This window comes from Lacerta agilis, chromosome 6, assembly GCF_009819535.1.
Source record: "Lacerta agilis isolate rLacAgi1 chromosome 6, rLacAgi1.pri, whole genome shotgun sequence".
Lineage (NCBI taxonomy): Eukaryota > Metazoa > Chordata > Lepidosauria > Squamata > Lacertidae > Lacerta > Lacerta agilis.
Window position 1 is genome coordinate 44,280,672 of NC_046317.1, and position 17,945 is coordinate 44,298,616.

At 43.6% G+C, this 17,945-nt stretch overlaps 1 protein-coding gene across 1 annotated transcript; it reads right to left on the bottom strand.

The window, feature by feature from the left end:
* Nucleotides 1-1,043: 1,043 nt before the first annotated feature.
* Nucleotides 1,044-13,825, bottom strand: BEST4 (bestrophin 4). Its single transcript, XM_033152265.1, has 10 exons — nucleotides 13,602-13,825; nucleotides 10,228-10,412; nucleotides 8,767-8,861; nucleotides 6,710-6,943; nucleotides 6,367-6,521; nucleotides 5,315-5,392; nucleotides 4,690-4,863; nucleotides 3,197-3,277; nucleotides 2,306-2,460; nucleotides 1,044-1,804 (listed from the first exon to the last, which is right to left on the bottom strand). The coding sequence occupies exons 2-10, from the start codon at nucleotides 10,377-10,379 to the stop codon at nucleotides 1,384-1,386; spliced, it is 1,545 nt and encodes a 514-aa protein (XP_033008156.1). The 5' UTR covers nucleotides 10,380-10,412; nucleotides 13,602-13,825; the 3' UTR covers nucleotides 1,044-1,383.
* Between the last annotated feature and the right edge of the window lie 4,120 nt (nucleotides 13,826-17,945).

Sequence of the window (17,945 nt, forward strand, 5' to 3'; positions counted from 1 at the left end):
GTTACATTTTTATCTGAGATGGTAAGACTTCCACATAACTGCAGAAAGCATATGCCTAGCCAGATGGGCGGGGTATAAATAATAAATAATTATTATGCAGCTAGATACAGTGCTCATCCCACCACTAAAATTTGAGGGGTGGGCAACATGTAACCTTACAAACAGATGTAAGATTTTTATGGGTGTGGAGCCTAGAATGGTGAGTGCACATGTATGTCACCAGGTTGCACTCTGCTTTTTGACTGTACAGCAGCCAGTCAGACGTGCAACACCCATATTTGCCACTTTTGGAACTGCATTGATCATAAAATTGGTATGATAATGACTGAACAATATGCAACTGGAATGGATACAATAATAGTTTAAAATCAAAGTTGGAATTAACTTATTCAGGAGATTATCCTAAGAAAAGTATTCTGTGTGTACTGTATAGCTCTTTAGGCATTCATATGGTCAGATATCAATGCCTTCATAGCCCCTTTTCAGGCAGCACTCTAAAATATGCTTACTAACAAGTAAGCCCCATTGACCTGTTTACTAATACCATATTTTCCGGCGTATAAGATGACCCCCAACTTTTCCAGTTAAAATATAGAGTTTGAGATATACTCGACCGCAGATTCTCCACCCGGCGTATAAGACGACCCCCGACTTTTGAGAAGATTTCCCTGGATTAAAAAGTAGTCTTATACACCAGAATATACAGTAAATATGCATATTTATACTAATAGGAGGGATAGTGCAATCCTGTACAGGATTGCAGCCTTAAAATAAACATTTTGAAAGTAAGCTTTGAATTTGTTTCATTGTGCTTCCCTAGAATTTCCTCCCAATATTTCAGTTTAACCACACACATTTCTCTATTGAAAAAACCTTTCAGCTATCTTTATAGCATGTAAAACAAACTTCTTAGATTTAGTTTAATTTATATTTTTCAAACAAATCAAATCTTCAATTGAGTGCTGATTCAAAAAAGCTGCATCACTGCAAGTACCTGTTCATTCAAACTTTTTTTTTATCTGTTCAAGGACAACTCTGCTAGGTGAAAGGATGTTTGTTTGTGTGTGCATATGTCAGTACTTTCTTCCTATTTCAGGACCCACAAAGTAATTGCAGTGTGGAAGCACTGCTTTGCAGCATGTGGTTGGGCTAAACAAATATTTCAAATCCTTATATTGTTCCTACCCATAGACAGTTGTCTTGAGTTATTTCTTGAGTACGTGGCTTTCAGTATGAGAATGGGCAGCTGCAAATCTTTGGCATTAGTAGTGTTTTTATCCCTTCATGTATGCATGTTTGGATGGGTCCAGTACAAGAGAAACTATGTGGCTTGAGTGGAGCATTAGTCCTAAATCCTTTCTTAAAAGGCCATGCTAGTGGGCCTTAGCTAGATGGCTGGTCACTGATACTGATCTCATCTGGGGGCTCCACCACTGTAATGCTGGGCAGCTCCTTTCTCAAAATCTCAGCGTTTGTGTTCTTATGGGGGACTTTGAGGTGGAAGCCAGGGGAGGAGGTTTCACTAAGTCTGGTCTCTTCGTCCTCCATGTCTTCTTCGTCAATGCGACCAACTGCTTCAGGATCTTCCCTGCGGTAGAAGCTGGGGCTGGAAGAGGGGAAGGTGCCCTCTGTCCTTAGGCGCAGTAGCTGGGAATGCTGAATCCGACTGCCCTTGCCAAAATTTTTGAGGCTGACTGCAGGAGAGGCAGCTGCAGTAAGGAAGCGGTTGAGCAGGGGAGTCTGAATGCGGCTCATGCTGGGTGATGCTTCCACCTGCTGGCTCTGCTCTGGGTCATCGCTCATCCTGCAGAAGGGGAACAGACTGGGTAAAGTAAACATACACCTGATTGTAACACTGAAATTGGTCTATACCATCAGAATGGTCAGATTTCCTACTACAAAATAAAATTCAAAGGAAAATGATGTGACAGCATTATTGGGGTGGATGCATTCATTCAATATTACCAAATTATCTGATATTGTTGTAGGTTCTTGTATCTAAAAAGTGGTTGGGCCTGTATCTAACCATGATTTGGGTTAGGCCACTTTGCCATTTTTGGGTGTGGCCCTGTTGCTCACAGTATGCATCCTGTGTTCACTATGCATTGTGCAAATACAGTACTCCCTCTTGACACTGGATTCAGGGCTAATTGTTAATCAAAGCTCTATAAGTAAAGGCTGAGGTGGTAAAATGCAATCCAGGAAAATGGTCCCCTCCCTTATAGCTGATGGGAAAGATAGTATCTGGCAACATTGCCAGGCTCAGGTTGTCAGCCTTTTGCCATGGCAACATAGCTGAACTTACCGCATGTCAAAGGTAGAACCCATGAAGGAAGGTTTCAAGGTCTCCGCCACTGTGGCCATTGTGTATGGGGGCTGAGCTGTAGATTCATTCCAGTATTTGTCTTTTCCAGTTGGTGGTAAGTTCTGATACATGTCATCCACCGAAAGCAAAGACACCTGAGCAGACAAAGGAGTATTTCTCTCACCAAAGGAGACCTGCATAAGACTTGTAATTGCTTTAATTACAATTGTGCTTTAACACAAGGTTCTCAATAGGAAAAAGTATCAAAAGAACATTTATTTGCTTTGTGCAAAAAGTCTCATGTGACTTGCAAATCTGTAAAATGCAAACAAAAATCAGTTAATAACCAGAAAGAAAACAAGATCCAATAAACATGATCAGAGAGTGCCCCACATGATACTACAAAAAGGACATATCACCTCACTAAATGCCACTTTTCCTGTGTTAATGGAGATTTGAAGTAAGCCAATTGGTTGTCCCAATAAAAGGTGAACTGGGTTATGTCCACGCCTACAAGAGGATCCTGTGTACTATCAAAGAAAGTATCCTGTCAAAAGTGGGAAGGGGAGCATTAATAGACAAATGAAATATTCAGGGGCCTATATTCAGCATGCAGGTAAAAAATTGATTCTTTGCATCCATTGCTTTGCATAAAAAGTTTAGAGAAAGATAAAGGCTAGAATAGCAGAAGTGGGAAGGGAGGTACAGTATACACAGAGGTAGAACAGTATAGATGACAAATAGCTTACCAGATTTTTCAGGCTAGCATGGCAGTCATTAAGCATTTTAAAAAATACCCAAACACCCAGGATGCCAAGTTGTATGCTGCATATACTTGTGTGAAGTGTGACTAGCATATTTTCCCTCCTAGCCCTTCATTTTAAGACTCACTTGAAGGTTCCTGTCTATCAGTTTGTTAGTTTCAAAGTCATCGTCATCCTCTCCAAAGGGATTAATTATCTGCTCTGCCACCTATAGGAAAAGAAAGGTGTACCATATGAATATGCCGTATTTGAAAGTGGGAGGCAGCTGAGTGTCATTAGAGCTATCCTTTTTTGTAAATTTTAGCTGGCAGCCCTTCTAAGCACAGTCTTGTCTAGCATGTCTTCACTGCCGATGGCACCCTCAGGAAAACAGAGACAAACATTCCAAAGCATTCTGCTTTGATGTGATTAAAGGTAAAGTAAAGGGACCCCTGACCATTAGGTCCAGTCGCGGACAACGGGTTGCGGCGCTCATCTCACTTTATTGGCCGAGGGAGCCAGCATACAGCTTCCAGGTCATGTGAACCAGAGCAGCACACAGAAACACTGTTTACCTTCCTGCCGGAGCAGTACCTATTTACTTGCACTTTGATGTGCTTTCGAGCTGCTAGGTTGCCAGGAGCAGGGACCAAGCAACGGGAGCTCACCCTGTCGTGGGGATTTGAACCACCGACTTGATCGGAAAGCCCTAGGCTCTGGTTTAACCCACAGCACCACCCGCATCCCGTTGATGTGATTAAAAAGCATTAAAGAGGTAGCTGAGCTGCTGTGTTGCATATACTAATACGCTTGCCAGTTCTTTGGGTGCTGGTTCTTCCATATCCACAATGGCAGTATATGTGCATGCGTGCACACACACACACACACACAAAAAACATAGTGCATGCAATCCAGAACAGTGGATGCTGCTGTATTTTAGCCATGTTCATGCCTGAACACACAAATGTTCAAACTCTGAATGGGGTGGCTGGCGTGTTGCATATGCAATCTTTACCTTCAGTATCCCCACATGCATGAAACCTCCACCATTGAGATTTACTGGGGTCCTTGATCTTGTGGAGGATTCTACTCCAGCGGGCACAAGCAGAAGTCCTCTGCAGATCTTCCCCACTCAACAGAAAGGCTGGGGACTGAGCATCCACAATCAGAACAGTTTACTTCTTCAGGTGAGCATCTGACTTGCACCTTCTGTTGCAAGTCTTTGCTCCCTTTATTTCCAGCATTTAGGCTGTCAGTGTTGTTTATATAGGCAAATCATCACCACCCTGCTACAAGGAGAGGTAACAGCAGGCTGGGGGAACCTTACAGTGTGCAAAGGTTTAAAAGACCTTCAGGGGAGGGACCGCAATAAACCAGCCCAACGAGGACTGCACATGCTCAGTCAGGATGCCGACTCTACGGCAGGGAGAGTGGAATCAAGGCTGGAAAGGGAGAACACCCACAGCCCACTTCTCTTTACAACACTGTAAAATCCAGAAGGGACAGAATCTGCAGGTGGCAACAGCCTCTTGAACCCCTGGATCTTCCCATCTGGTTCAAACAATGCATGGGACCCATTGATGCTCACAGCAACTCTGTCTCAGCACCCCATATCTTATAAATGGGAGCCAAAATCCTCACCTTCAGCCAACCAGCATAGAAGAAGAACTGTAGAAGAGTGGGTAAGGGAACATACAGATCTAGGTCCTCATCTTTTTTTGTCATTGTTTTGTTTTGACTTTGGTCCACAGGTTGTAGGAACTGACGCCCAATCACACACAAAGCAAAGAAGGAATAGACGGCGATGGTGACCACCTGTGGAGAAGCGGCTGTTAAACGTTTGCCAGGGTTTCAAGAGAGCATCATGGAACTATGCTTTTCATTGCAGAAACCAAAACATTCTCCTATAGTACAGGAGATCTGCATATTATGTGCTAGCATGTCCTGCGCACCCTACCAATTCAAAAACAATTAAGCTGGCACTTTCACAAACTGATCTATTTCCTAGCTTGTTAGTCAGCTGTTTCCCAATGAACATCAAATATTTTGGAGCTGGAAACTTGTTCCTTTCTTCTGCAATAAAAAAATGAGATGTGAAGTAAAGCTAAGTAGAGTTGTGCTGTGGAGATGCACCAAGAGAGACAGATTTAGAAAGTGTGTGGGAAAAGTAACCTTTAGTCTACTCATAGGAACAAAACTGCTACTGAGAGGATGAGCATTGAGACGTGCAAGAGTATCCAGAGGATGTGGAGTGCTCCTTGCTCACCTGTGTGTACACCAAGGGGATGCTTATCCAGTCATAGTGGAAAAGCATGCTGCATTTGGAGCGGTAGAGGTTCAGTTCCTAGACAGAGAAAGACAGGTGGTTATTTCACGTTTGCATAGCTGGTAAAGCAATGCTCACTTCTTGAGTGTGAAATCCCAAGCCTCCTAAACCACCTTTCCGCCTGTCAATATTGTTAAAACTGATAATACTTTGCTTTTTCAATTGGGCTGAGAAATAAGCACTAGCTAAAGTAGTCCGAGGCCACACCCAAACCATGCATTTAAAGCACTCATTTCTCTTTAATAGCCATGGAAAATCCTGGGAACTGTAGTCTATTAAGGGTTCTTTGAGGGAAAGGCATGACTGTGAAAGCAGTATAAGAGTGCTCTATGCCATTTGGTGGGAATTAATCACTTACGTTAAAGCAAATCACAATGCTCCAATGCATGAAATTTTGAACTCATAACTGCAAGTTGTGGAATTCACTTTTGTATTACCTAATTCTGGGTATTATATGTACAGCTATCAGATGGTCTAGCACTCCTGTTTTTCTTAACTGTATCTCCCAACCATTTTTGTTCTTATTGTTCTAAATAAGAAAGAACTTTCAAAAAGTTGTCTAATAGTGGTTTAAAAGAATGGTGTGAGTACTGTACTGCCTTTTTTTGAAGCACACAGGCTGCAATACCTCAAGGATCACCTCTCCCCATATGAACTGACCCAGACTCAGCAATCATCATGAGGCCCCTCTTCATGCGCCCCTTCCAAGAGAGGTCCAGAGGGTGGCAACATGAGAATGGGCCTTTTCTACAGTACTCCCCAGGGAGAATTGCCAGACACCTAGTACTGGAAGGAACAAAAAAGAAGTCTCACATATGTAAAATATTTTAGCCGCATTCCACTTTAAATTCTCCATTGCCGAACACTGAGTCTAAGCAAGCAAGGATGGAAAGAAAGAAGAAAAACACAACCCTGCCAGGTAGTGCAGAACAAGGAGCTGGTTGGTTAAAGGTTGCCAGCTAGCAGCCACCTCCCCTGTTGCTTCAACTTACATCTATGAGCAATCTGAGTGCCACGTCATCCCGGACCCTTCCTTCCCGCCTGGCTTGGGCTGCTAGATTAGTGAACCACACACAAGGGATCCAATACTTGTTGAAGTCTGAGTGGTGACTCTCAAACTTCTTGCGTTCATCTTGTGTCATGAAACCTGCAAGAGAGCAATGGAAAGTTGGAGAACTACCTTTCCATCTCCTCCTTGATACTGGGAAGAGCCTTGGGGGCCACCAGTCCTAATAAATTCTAGTGGAATAATCTCTTGATCCCTGTGGCACCTTAGAAAGACTAATAAAGGTAGACTCCCAGACCATCCTGGTCATTTCTCCAAGTTAAACTCACCAGCTTCAACTAAGTGGTCCATAGTGGGGAATCTCTTAAGGACTCTAGCACTGACCGAGCGCAGGATGAGCACAGAGGAGAGGTTGGCGTAACGGATGAGAGTGCGGCGCAAGATGCGGCCCTTGTCATCCTTCCCATGCACATTGCTGGAAATGACGCACATGAGCTGGTCTGGCAGAGGAATGCTGGTATACTGCGCCCACCAGCGGTTCACAATCAGTGTGACATAGAAACCTGCCCAGAGAGAGAGGTGGAAGGGGCATTAGCAGGGATGAGGGATGAGGACTTGGAAACAGTGAGAAAGCATGAGGCAAGGTCATCAGGCATAATGAACTGCTGCCATTTTAGCATGTTGGCACTGAGACCAGAAACATTCTACCCATTTGAGCTCTAGAAGTTGGTTAACTTGTCAAATAATTTTGTTGAGGAATTGTTAAAGAAGTTATCTGTATGACACAAGACAAAATTCCACTCCCCTTTTTGTTGTTTGGTCATCTTTACAAAAAAGAAGCAAAAACATTTATGAAAGCTACAAAACTAAAGATTTATGAAGTTGTCAAATTATTTTTTACATTTAGAATTTGGTAATGAAAAGTTTCAGCATACTGTGTACCTCATAGCTTGCTATTTCTTGTTAGGTAAATAAAATTCTTTAATACTTAATGCAGAAGTCTGCAATCACAATTTAGAGGCAGTTTATTTACAAAAATCCTTCAAAGAGTCCACACATGTTAATGGTGGGAACCATTTCTCTATGAAATTGCCAGGTGCTTAGGATTTGTCATAAACTTCAATTGTGTACTGATATTATCTGCTGAAATTTCACTCTGTTACATTTTTCAGGCTGTGGCTGAGTCAAAAACCAAACAGCAGCCATACAAAACAGGGAAGTGCAAAGAGTTATATTTATCTATATTCAGGGATTCTGGCAGGCATGGAGGCAAAACCAGCCCTTGCTCTTATCTAGATTTGCACATATAAACAAAAGATCAACACATTCAAAACCACTGGGTTTCCCCCTGCCCTCCCATTTTCCCTTCTTGCAGCTTTCCTATGAGAGGGGAAATGGTATGTTTCATATCCAGGCAAAGAACCAAGAGGGTTCCTCTTTCCCACCCCACCTGCATATTGCATGTAGAGAAATGGAGTTGACAACTGATGTGCCAGCAACCTCAACCATGCCTGAAGGCTAGCTTAGGAAGTGCAGGGCAGGCCCCATGGTACACACAGATCTCTGCCTTCCAACACCTCACCTCTGGTCCTTAGTCCTCAGCATCTTCTGCTTGAGGCAGCTCCCCCATCTGCCTAATAGAAGGGTTGTCCCCTCTTACCCTTCCTTTCCAATGCTTGCTATGGCATGATATAGGCTTCTTGGAAGCTCGAAAGAACACCTGGCTTGCGTGGAGAGTCATTGTTTACTCCTTCCAGTGCCTTTTACAGTAAAGTTTTGCAAAGGCAATGAAAATTCACAAGGAAATCATTTTTAAGCAGATCAATTTAGGCTTGCATTTCTGATATAGACTCTTTGTTCTAATGGGAAAACTAGGTCTGTTTACTCAGGAGAGTCAGGCGTGCTCATTATGCATTTTTGCAGCCCTAGCTGTACATCATTTAGACACAAACTCTCTCACCTGTCAAGCTGTCACTTCCTTTTCAATTTTAATTATCCATCTCCTACTTTTTCACTTCCCTTTTTTCATTTTGTGACACCACTCACAATTCTTTTTTCGTGGTGTGGTGTTTGCTGCATTAATCTCACTTTCACACACACACACAAACGCCAGGGTCAGCCTCCACAGTAATTCAGAGCAAGGCTTTTAGAGTGGTCTATGGCAAAAGTCCTTCAGATCACCTGACTCCTCATTCACTCCTGGATGCATACCATGAGCTCTGCCACTGATTTGTGGTACCTCCCAATGGGAAATAATTTGGGATTCTGTGCAATCGAAAGATTAAAGGGGCTTTTGCCAATTGCATGCATCTGGCCTTAATTAAAGCAAGCAATCAAGAAACCATAGCAAGAAGGCCTCCTGTCAAGAGCAGGTACATAATCATACCTAGCACAAAGGACAGAGGGATGAGGTCAGTGGAGCGGTTGCAGTATTCAGCCACCTTTGCAAAGAGACGTTTCTGATCCACATTCAGAAGGTGCCTACAGGAAATGGGGAAGAATAACAGGCTTGAACTCTCTCATGGTATAAACATTCTTCTTCAATCAAACAGGAGCCAGGGCTCTTCTCTGTCGCTGCCAAAGCAATCCCTCTGCTTGGTTAAGTACCAAAATAACTGTCACTATGGCAAACAATAGGATTCAAGGAATATTAAAACAACAACAACAACACTAATACCACCGCCAACAGATTTCACCAGCAGGTCCCAGGGCTGGTTACAACTATTTAAAATTCTGTACAAAAAACAGCTAAAACAAATTGCAGTTACAGGAATAGGGTAGGTCCCCAAAATACACAGCACTGGTATCAAAGGCCAGGGTACAGAGGTGTATCTTCAGCATTTGCTAAGAGCTATATAAAGAACATGCCAGCAACACCCTTGTGGGGTGGGACCACCACAACTTAGGGGCTGCTACAGATAATGCCTTCTTGGGAAGGTGGCACCCCTCAAAGCCCTACCAAGAGGACTCTCTGCTGATCTAAACACTCCATCAAGTCTGTAAGGACAGTGGTGGTCTTTCAGATATTTGCGGCCTAAGTCATTTATGGGTTGCAGGGCATGAGCATCTAGGCATAAATGTGGCAGTCTCTGTAGTCTAAGCTCTACCCTTCTCAGCAGAATCCAACAATACCCCACTCACCCATCCTGGCCAACTAATAATGTTCAGGGGAAACAGATTATCCTGAATGTTAGAACAATTTGATTTATTTACTAGAATGATTACTATTACTATTATTTTATTTATATGTCTCCCATCTGACTTGGTTGGCCCAGTCTGGGTGGCTCCCAACAAAATATTAAAAACACAATATTAAAAACACACGAGGGCAACCCATAGCTCTTTGCAGGCCATCTGTGCAGCCCATTGCAGGTATTCAGTCTGAGCTCCCACAGCCAAATTTGCCCCTTGCGCACTGCCAAATTTTGCTCCAGGGCTGACGGGGTGGGGAGCACCATGTATTTGGTGCTCCATGCAGCCCATTTGGTGGTCTGGAAAGAGCATGATTGTGATGGGAAGAAAGCCTGGAGAGTCATCCCCATGGAAATGACCTGGTGGGCTGAGTGGAATGCAATTGTAATGGAGAGAAAAGCCCTGCAGGAAAGTCACCCCTGGGAGCCTTCCTCCCCGCTAAACAGTCTAATTCTGAAGTTGGTTTAAAGGGGGGCAGGCAGATTGGTAATGAAGCTCTGAAAATTGAGAGCAAAAGTTCCACAACATTGAAAGCTTCCAAAAAAAGAAAAGGAAAAAAAGAACAGCAATTTAAGTTCTTCAACCATTTCAGACATCTTTGACTATGTCCCCCTGGAGAGGTTTCATTCCATTAAACAGGGTGTTGCCAACTTACCGGTAGATGACACTTAGCATTCCGTAAAGCAAGACGAAGACAATGAACTCCTTGTAGAGCAGCTTGTAGATGCTCCCTTTCCAACGAAAAAGTAGTTTGGAGAAGCCCCCAAAGCGAGCATTGGCCACTTTCAAGGTGTAGGAGACTGTCATGGCTGCCTTGTCTGTGCCTCATGCAGGCACCAGCTGAGACACAGAGAGAAATAACAACCAGGGGGGGGGGGAAATATCACTTCTCTTTAATTCTCTCCTGCCACCTTGATTATGGAAAGCTAAGTGCAGGGCTGGACCTGCCGGGAGCTGCATTGATCCACAGGGCTCAGGCAACAAATTGGGAGAGGAAGTGAATTGTGGGCCAAAACTCCCGCCCATAGAGCTGCCTGCGAATGATTGGTCAGCCACTGAGTCACTGGAGCTACTGTACAATCTGTTCACCACTCTTCCTCCCTTCTGCCTTTGCCTGCTCAACTGCTCAACTGATCACCCACCTGCTGCTAACGAAGTAACGGTAAGAGCACGCCAGGCATCATTCTGAGGGAAGGGTTCTCACTCACCCATTCATCGTTGACAAAGTGGTTGCAGTGTGAGCACCCTGGACCTCAGTCTGAGGAAGGGGTCCTCCCCCAGAGTGTGGCATTGCAGGGCAGGCCATCCAGGTGAGTCCAAGTGCTGCTGTCACTTTTATCCAGCAGTGGCAAGTGAAGTAACTATTTTAATTCACTTGAAGCCATCTAAGGTTTTGGGGTGATTTTACACAGTAGTTTGCTAAGCTGGCCCTGTTTAAAAGTTGGTAGCCGGTACAAAGAATCAATCAAATATCAGAAAGGCCATTTACTTCACCATGAGATCTACAGGAATGGTTTTGCACAGTGCTATTTTTCTAGAAAAAGTGGTGCCAGAACTCACCACGGCTGCCTCCCTTGTTTTCTAATAATGGCAATGGCACCCACCTGAGAGGTGCAGAAACGCAGTTCTGGAAAGTTCCGGTTGATAAAAGCCCTGATTTGTACAAGCCCTGGTTTGATAGTATGTCCTTGCCTTATTCAAGGGACTTACTCAAGGGCCACTAACTGCACCCATTAGTTACATCCAGATAATCTGACCTTTTCCTAGTCACAGATCTTTCCATTTTCACAATTACCCATCAGCTTCAGGGACAACAGTTCTTTTCTGGTGATCCAAATAGATGGCTTTTCTCCAAGGCCTAGCAACAGAATTATACAGGAAAATGAGTCCCACCGCACAGCATGTTTTGCAATCTTTCCAGAGAGTGTTGGCATGTGTGTAACATGTGAGTAGCCCCTTCCTAGAGGAAATTTCATGTGACAATAGAATAGAATAGAATAGAATAGAATAGAATAGAATAGAATAGTTCTTGTGGCATAAGAACTAAACAAGATCAAGGACCTGTATTTTTACTGTGATAGGAACATAATCAGAGTCCTGCAGGATCAGGCAAATGGCCCATCTAGTCCAGTATTCCATTTCCCAAACATGCTCATGGGAGGCCCAGAAGCAAGACATGAGAGCAATTTGAGTCCTCTCTCAGGGTTGTTCCCCAGCAACTGGTATGCATAGGCAAGGGGGCGGCGTGTCAGATCCTGGAGGCGACATGTACCCAATAAAAAAGTATAAAGCCAATAAAGGTGTCAATAAAACACTACTGAACTGAGTGCTTCCCATGTGAGGCTAGATTTCACTACAATTAAAAGAAATGATGAGAAGAAAGCAGTAATTGGAGCCTCCTGCATGAGACAATCAAGAGAGGCTTTTCAGTGGTGGATATATATGCAATTTATCACTAATCCCCGACTCCTGTTCATTGGAAAGCAATAAAACAGGAAGGGTTTAATTAAAGGCACAAGAGCCGTTAAAAGCCTCAGTCCTGCATTTCCTGTCCACACAGGTCAAGCTGGTGCTGCCACTGAAATTTATTACCAAAAGAAAATGGCAAGAAAACTGGGTATGGAAGAAACCATAGAGGACTAAACAGAAAACACTAGAACGCAATGAGCTGAGATCATCATCATCATATGGGTGTTCTATAAAAAGTGAGTGAACAGGTAATGGCAATCTCAAGGGGGCAGGAACTGCTAATGTGGTAGCAAAGCAAGCCTCAGCTTTTACACCATTGCCAGGGATTACAACTAATAGGGCTGCCATATTTCAAAAAATGAAAACTGGACACAAAAACTGTTGAGCAAAATCTCCCCAAAACATTTTAAGCTATTTCGGGGGAAATTCACAAAAAATCAACACTTCTGATACAGGGTGCTATTGGACATTTTGTCCAATTTTCAAACTTTGCGCCCAGACACTATTTTTGACAGCCGAATCCCAATATGTCCAGGAAATTCTGGAGGTATGGCAGCCATAATAATAATAATTATTATGTATGGCTTCCAACAAAATATTAAAATACAATGGTCTGTTAAACATTAAAAGCTTCCCTAAACAGGGCTGCCTTCAGATGTCTTCTAAAAGTCTGGTAGTTGTTTTTCCCTTTGACATCTGGTGGGAGGGCGTTCCACAGGGTGGGCGCCACTACTGAGAAGGCCCTCTGCCTGGTTCCCTGTAACTTGGCTTCTCGTAGTGAGAGAACTGCCAGAAGGCCCTCAGTGCTGGACCTCAGCATCTGGGCAGAATGATGGGGTGGAGATGCTTCTTCAGGTATACTGGACCGAGGCTGTTTAGGGCTTTAAAGGTCAGCACCAACACTTTGAATTGTGCTTGGAAACGTACTGGGAGCCAATGTAGATCTTTCAATACTACTACTCATGTCTGGAAGCCAAGGAACAGTGAGCTATGTCTGGAGAGATACTGAAGCTTTCCTCACCTCCCGAGAAACAACAGTGGAGGTGAACCGGGGGGGGGGGGGGACCTAAGAAAGTAAATAGGAGAAGACGAGAGAGTAACTCGGATTTGGAGGTCCACAAAAACATAGCAGGCAGCATAAGATGACTTTCCATTGGCCGCAATTCTAGGCATACTTACAATGGAGTAAGTCCCATTGAAACCAAAGGGTCTTATATTTGGGTAAACATGCTTAGACTTGCACTGTTAGTCTCAGAATTACAGGCAATCTTGAGCAAGACATCTGCCGGGACACATGGAGAAATGAAAGGCTGCTTGCATGGCCAGCCCAGCGCTGGAGCTGCTGTGTGTGAGAGAGAGCTCCTCTGCCTTTGGCTTACTAAGTGGATATTCAGCAGGCGTGAGCAGCATTAGATAAAATTATTGCTGTCGCTGTTAGGTTTCTACTGCCATTCAGTCAATAAAGGCACAGGAGCTTTGCATAGGGCAGAGTGGAAGAGTGGAGTGGCAAAGCACAAAGTGACAATACCTCCCTGATGAAAAGAAGCTAGAACTTCTTACCTGTCCTGGGAGTTCAGTTGAGGCTGGTTATAACTGTCTCACTAATGTAAAGAAAGAAGAAAAGCTGTTACCCACTTCCTTTAAATATCTTACTCATGGTAAACAAACTAGACTGCTCAGAATGATTGATGGTAGGCTGTTAGCAGCCCAAGAACAGGGAACTGTGTAAATGCCTATGTGATGTTCATGGTTATAATTTACTCTTGTGAAAATTAAGCCATGGGTGGAAATTCCATTCTAATTTATTTATTACATTTACACCTCACCTTTTTTCCCTAAAGAGCTTAAGGTAGTGTTCTCTTCTCTCTTCCCCCACTTTTATAGCAGGTCTGCCTCTAAATTGGACAAAGTTCAATGTGTTACTATTAGAACTTAGCAAGTTGGGACTAGTTTACTTGCAGGATTGCCTACCCTATATATGCCCACTTGAGTGCTTTGCTTTGCTCTGCAGAACTGGCACTGCTACATCTGCCATACAGCACTCATTCTCTAAGAAACCAATCTTCTAGTGTGGCACTTTGGAACTCCCTGCCTATTGACACCAGGCAGGCACCTTCACTGTCCTCTTTCCAATGCCTGTTTAAAACATTTTTGTTTAGGCAAGCTTATGCAGACGTGTAGAAGTTATATGTGTTTTAATTGTGGTTTAGCTTTTGTTGCTTTAAAGTAGTTTTTGAATGTTTTTAAAGACCTGCTTTTAACTTTAATTTTTAATTATTATTATTTTGTAAACTGCTCTTGAGGTTTTACGACAATCAAGCAGTATATGAATTATGTTAAATAAATAAGGAAACAAACAAAAACCTTAAAGACTACTGATGCTTCAAGACACCAGGTATGTCTGTAATGTATATCACATCAATACTACTCCAAGCCATGTGTGCTGCTCTTGTCTGTACAGATCATGCAATCTCGTGCTGTGTTTATTCTGGTAAGGTTTCCACAATTCCAAACTAACACAACCATAATTGTGAGAAGCTGATCTCCTGATGCAGCCTTAGGCACACTCCACACTTTATAGGATGAGCATGTGTCTATGTGTATAAAGAACATAGCCACACATATAGATGTATATTGCCGGTGCATTGCTGTGACTTTAGCTTTTCTGGATCTTCATTATTGAGTGACCAGGGTTTCAGCCAAAGAATGTTAATGTTCATTAATGTGTTCCTTATGGCTTCAGCACTAAAGGCATTTTTGTTTGCTTGTGATATTCGGATGAAAAGATTTGGGGGGGGGGAGAGAACCATAATAAAATAATAGCAGAAAGGGAAGACACAGCAGATTCGATCACAGTTGCTCCCTCATCCACATGCTCACTCACTGGACATCTACAAAAGGGCTGTGGATTAACCTGCATCAGATAGCCTGGTGCCAGAAACAGAGAACAGGAGTGAACAAGGAGCATTAGCTCAGAAACACCTGCCTGCAGGAGACCTACATCATTGTTCATTGATTCCCATTTCACACCCTGCCATAGTAACTTGTTGCTAACAGTTGTTTCTGAAGAATGGATGAAATATATCCTCTGCGAGAATTCCCCTGGGAAACATAGCTGGACTTTACACAGATAATTAATTTATAGCTCTGCGGTGTCATAAAGTAGTAATTTATCCCATGGGGATGTAGGCTTGGGTTGCAATGGTTATTGCTGCTTGTAAATCCATCCTTCAAGAGAGCTTTCTCATTTGCTTTAGGGAAGGGTTGTAGTTCATTAGCAGAGCATCTGCGTTGAGGCAGAAGGTCCCAGGGTTCAATCCACAGCATCTCCAGGTAGGGCTGCGATTGTTACTTTCCTGCGATTGTCCACTGCTGCCAGCCAGCATGAATAATACTGAGCTAGATAGACAAATTGCCTGACTCTATACAAGGTAGTCTTTGTCATAAGCAGCATGTTGCTGATCTAAATCTAATTTTTCAGTTCTTCAGGGTTAAAGCAAACTCACCTGTTTCCCACCTGTCCCTCTTGTTTCGGAGTTCAGCAATCTAAAGATTGTTGGATAATTTAAGTAATGCCTTTCAAAATTACAATGAATTATTTTCCCCAGCCAGTTCCAATGGGGGGGGGGAGTGTAGTAAGAGGAAGCATTAAAGCAGAGCTGACCAAAATACATCCACAAAAGTTGTGACACAATTGTAGTCTGGATTGTGTTAGGCTAAGTTGTGGTAAAGGTAAAGGTAAAGGACACCTGACCATTAGGTCCAGTTGCGGACGACTCTGGGGTTGTGGTGCTCATCTAGCTTTACTGGCCAAGGGAGCCGGCGTACAGCTTCCAGGTTATGTGGCCAGCATGACTAAGCCGCTTCTGGCAAAACCAGAGCAGCACATGGAAACGCCGTTTACCTTCCCGCCGGAGCGGTACCTATTTATCTACTTGCATTTTGACGTGCTTTCGAACTGCTAGGTTGGCAGGAGCTGGGACTGAACAACGGGAGCTCACCCTCTTGCAGGGATTTGAACCGCCAACCTTCTGATCGACAAGTCCTAGGCTCTGTGGTTTAACCCACAGCGCCACCCGCGTCCCAAGTTGTGGTGGGTGGGTGGTATTGCCTGGTAGAACAGAGCATATGCCACAGTTGTAAATCTTTGATGAAAAGAGCATATTCTGCAGGTATAGTAAGTCATTAATGTTGCACCTGCTGAATGTCTGTCTCAATAGGCAAATCCCACCCAGTTGTTCCACAACGTCTCATTCTGAGTAAGGGTGAAGATGAAGAAAAATGGCTGCAGGAAGAGGAGAAGCCAGCAGCAAATCTATCACTGCAGCATGGGGGGCAGTATTTAGGAGGAGGAAGAGCTGGGGTGGCAGGGACATCATTTGTTGGTCCACCTCAGGTGGCAAAATATCTGTCCATATAACAGCAAGACGAAAGCAAGACACGCTTTTGCATCTTTGTTAAACTCTTACAAAAGGTAAGAGTAGCAATTTATTCCATGTTATTTACATCCCCATACACACATACACTAGTATTCTTTTCTTCTCTTTTTGAAAGGGATGCAGTCCAGAAAGATCATAGATATATTAGTTTAGTGCAAAAGTTAGATCAGAACAAATATATATGTTAAGTCTTTTACATTCAGTGTATTGTGATTTATAACGATGGGGAGTTAAGATGCCAGTGTCTCTTTGGCAAGCAGAGCTTTCATCTGTCATATGGAACATGTTTATACAGCTATACATCTTGCTCTTGAAAAAACCAGGAAGCATTGCAACACAGCAGAAAGAGTTTTACAATATCACAATTCAAGGACACAGTATAACCAGAGAAAAGCACTTCAGGTGGTTGTGGAGCAGGAGTAGTGTAAGGCATGGGGAGAGCCCCAGGGGGCCAGAGGGAGAGGGGGGGGGGGAGAGAGAGAGAGAGAGAGAGAGAGAGAGAGAGAGAGAGAGAGAGAGAGAGAGAGATGCATTAGACACCCTGCAGGCCTGAGGTGTCTCATCCTCAGCCTAGACCAGGGTTTCCCAAACTTGGGTCTCCAGCTGTTGTTGGACTACAATTCCCATCATCCCTGACCACTGGTCCTGGTTAGCTAGGGATGATCGGAGTTGTAGTCCAACAACAGCTGGAGACCCAAGTTTGGGAAACCCTGGCCTAGACCCTGACAAATCCTGTTGTACCTTGAAGACTTACATAGAAGGGTCCAGCTGAGGACATTTTATGCCTTGAGGTACAGTACAAGATTGGGTGTGCTGCCATACTCTCTTTCAGTTCCACATACACAATTAGATTGCTGGCAACTGAATCTTATCTTAACATTGGTGGCATCTCAGTATCCTCTACAGCAGCTGATGGGGCAACACCCCTACGAGGAAAGGCTGCAGCATTTGAGACGTTTTAGGTGAGTAAATGGTGATATGGCAGAAGTTTATGAAATTATGCATAATGTGAAGAAAGCAGATAGAAAAGTGTTCTTTCTCTGTTGTAACATTAGAACTCGTGGATATCCAATGAGGTTGAATGTTGAAGGGCAGATAAAAGTGCTTCTTCATGCAGTGCAGTTAAGCTATGGAATTAGCTACCAGAGGAGGAAGTGATGGTCACTAACTCAAGAAAGGATTAGACAAATATATGGAGGACAAGGCTATTGATGGCTAGCAGCCATGATGGTTATGTGCTGCCTTTATAGTCGGAGACAGTAATGCTTCTGAATACCAGTTGCTGGGGGGGCTCAGGTGGGCAGAGGGTTGTTGTGCTCATGTCCAGCTTGCAGGCTTCCCATAGGCTTTTGGTTGGCCAACGTGAAAACAGGATGCTGGATTAGATGGGCCATTGGCCTGATCCAGCACTCTCTTCTCACATTCTTATGAGAGCAGAAGCCTAGCTTAGGAAGCTTGGCACACA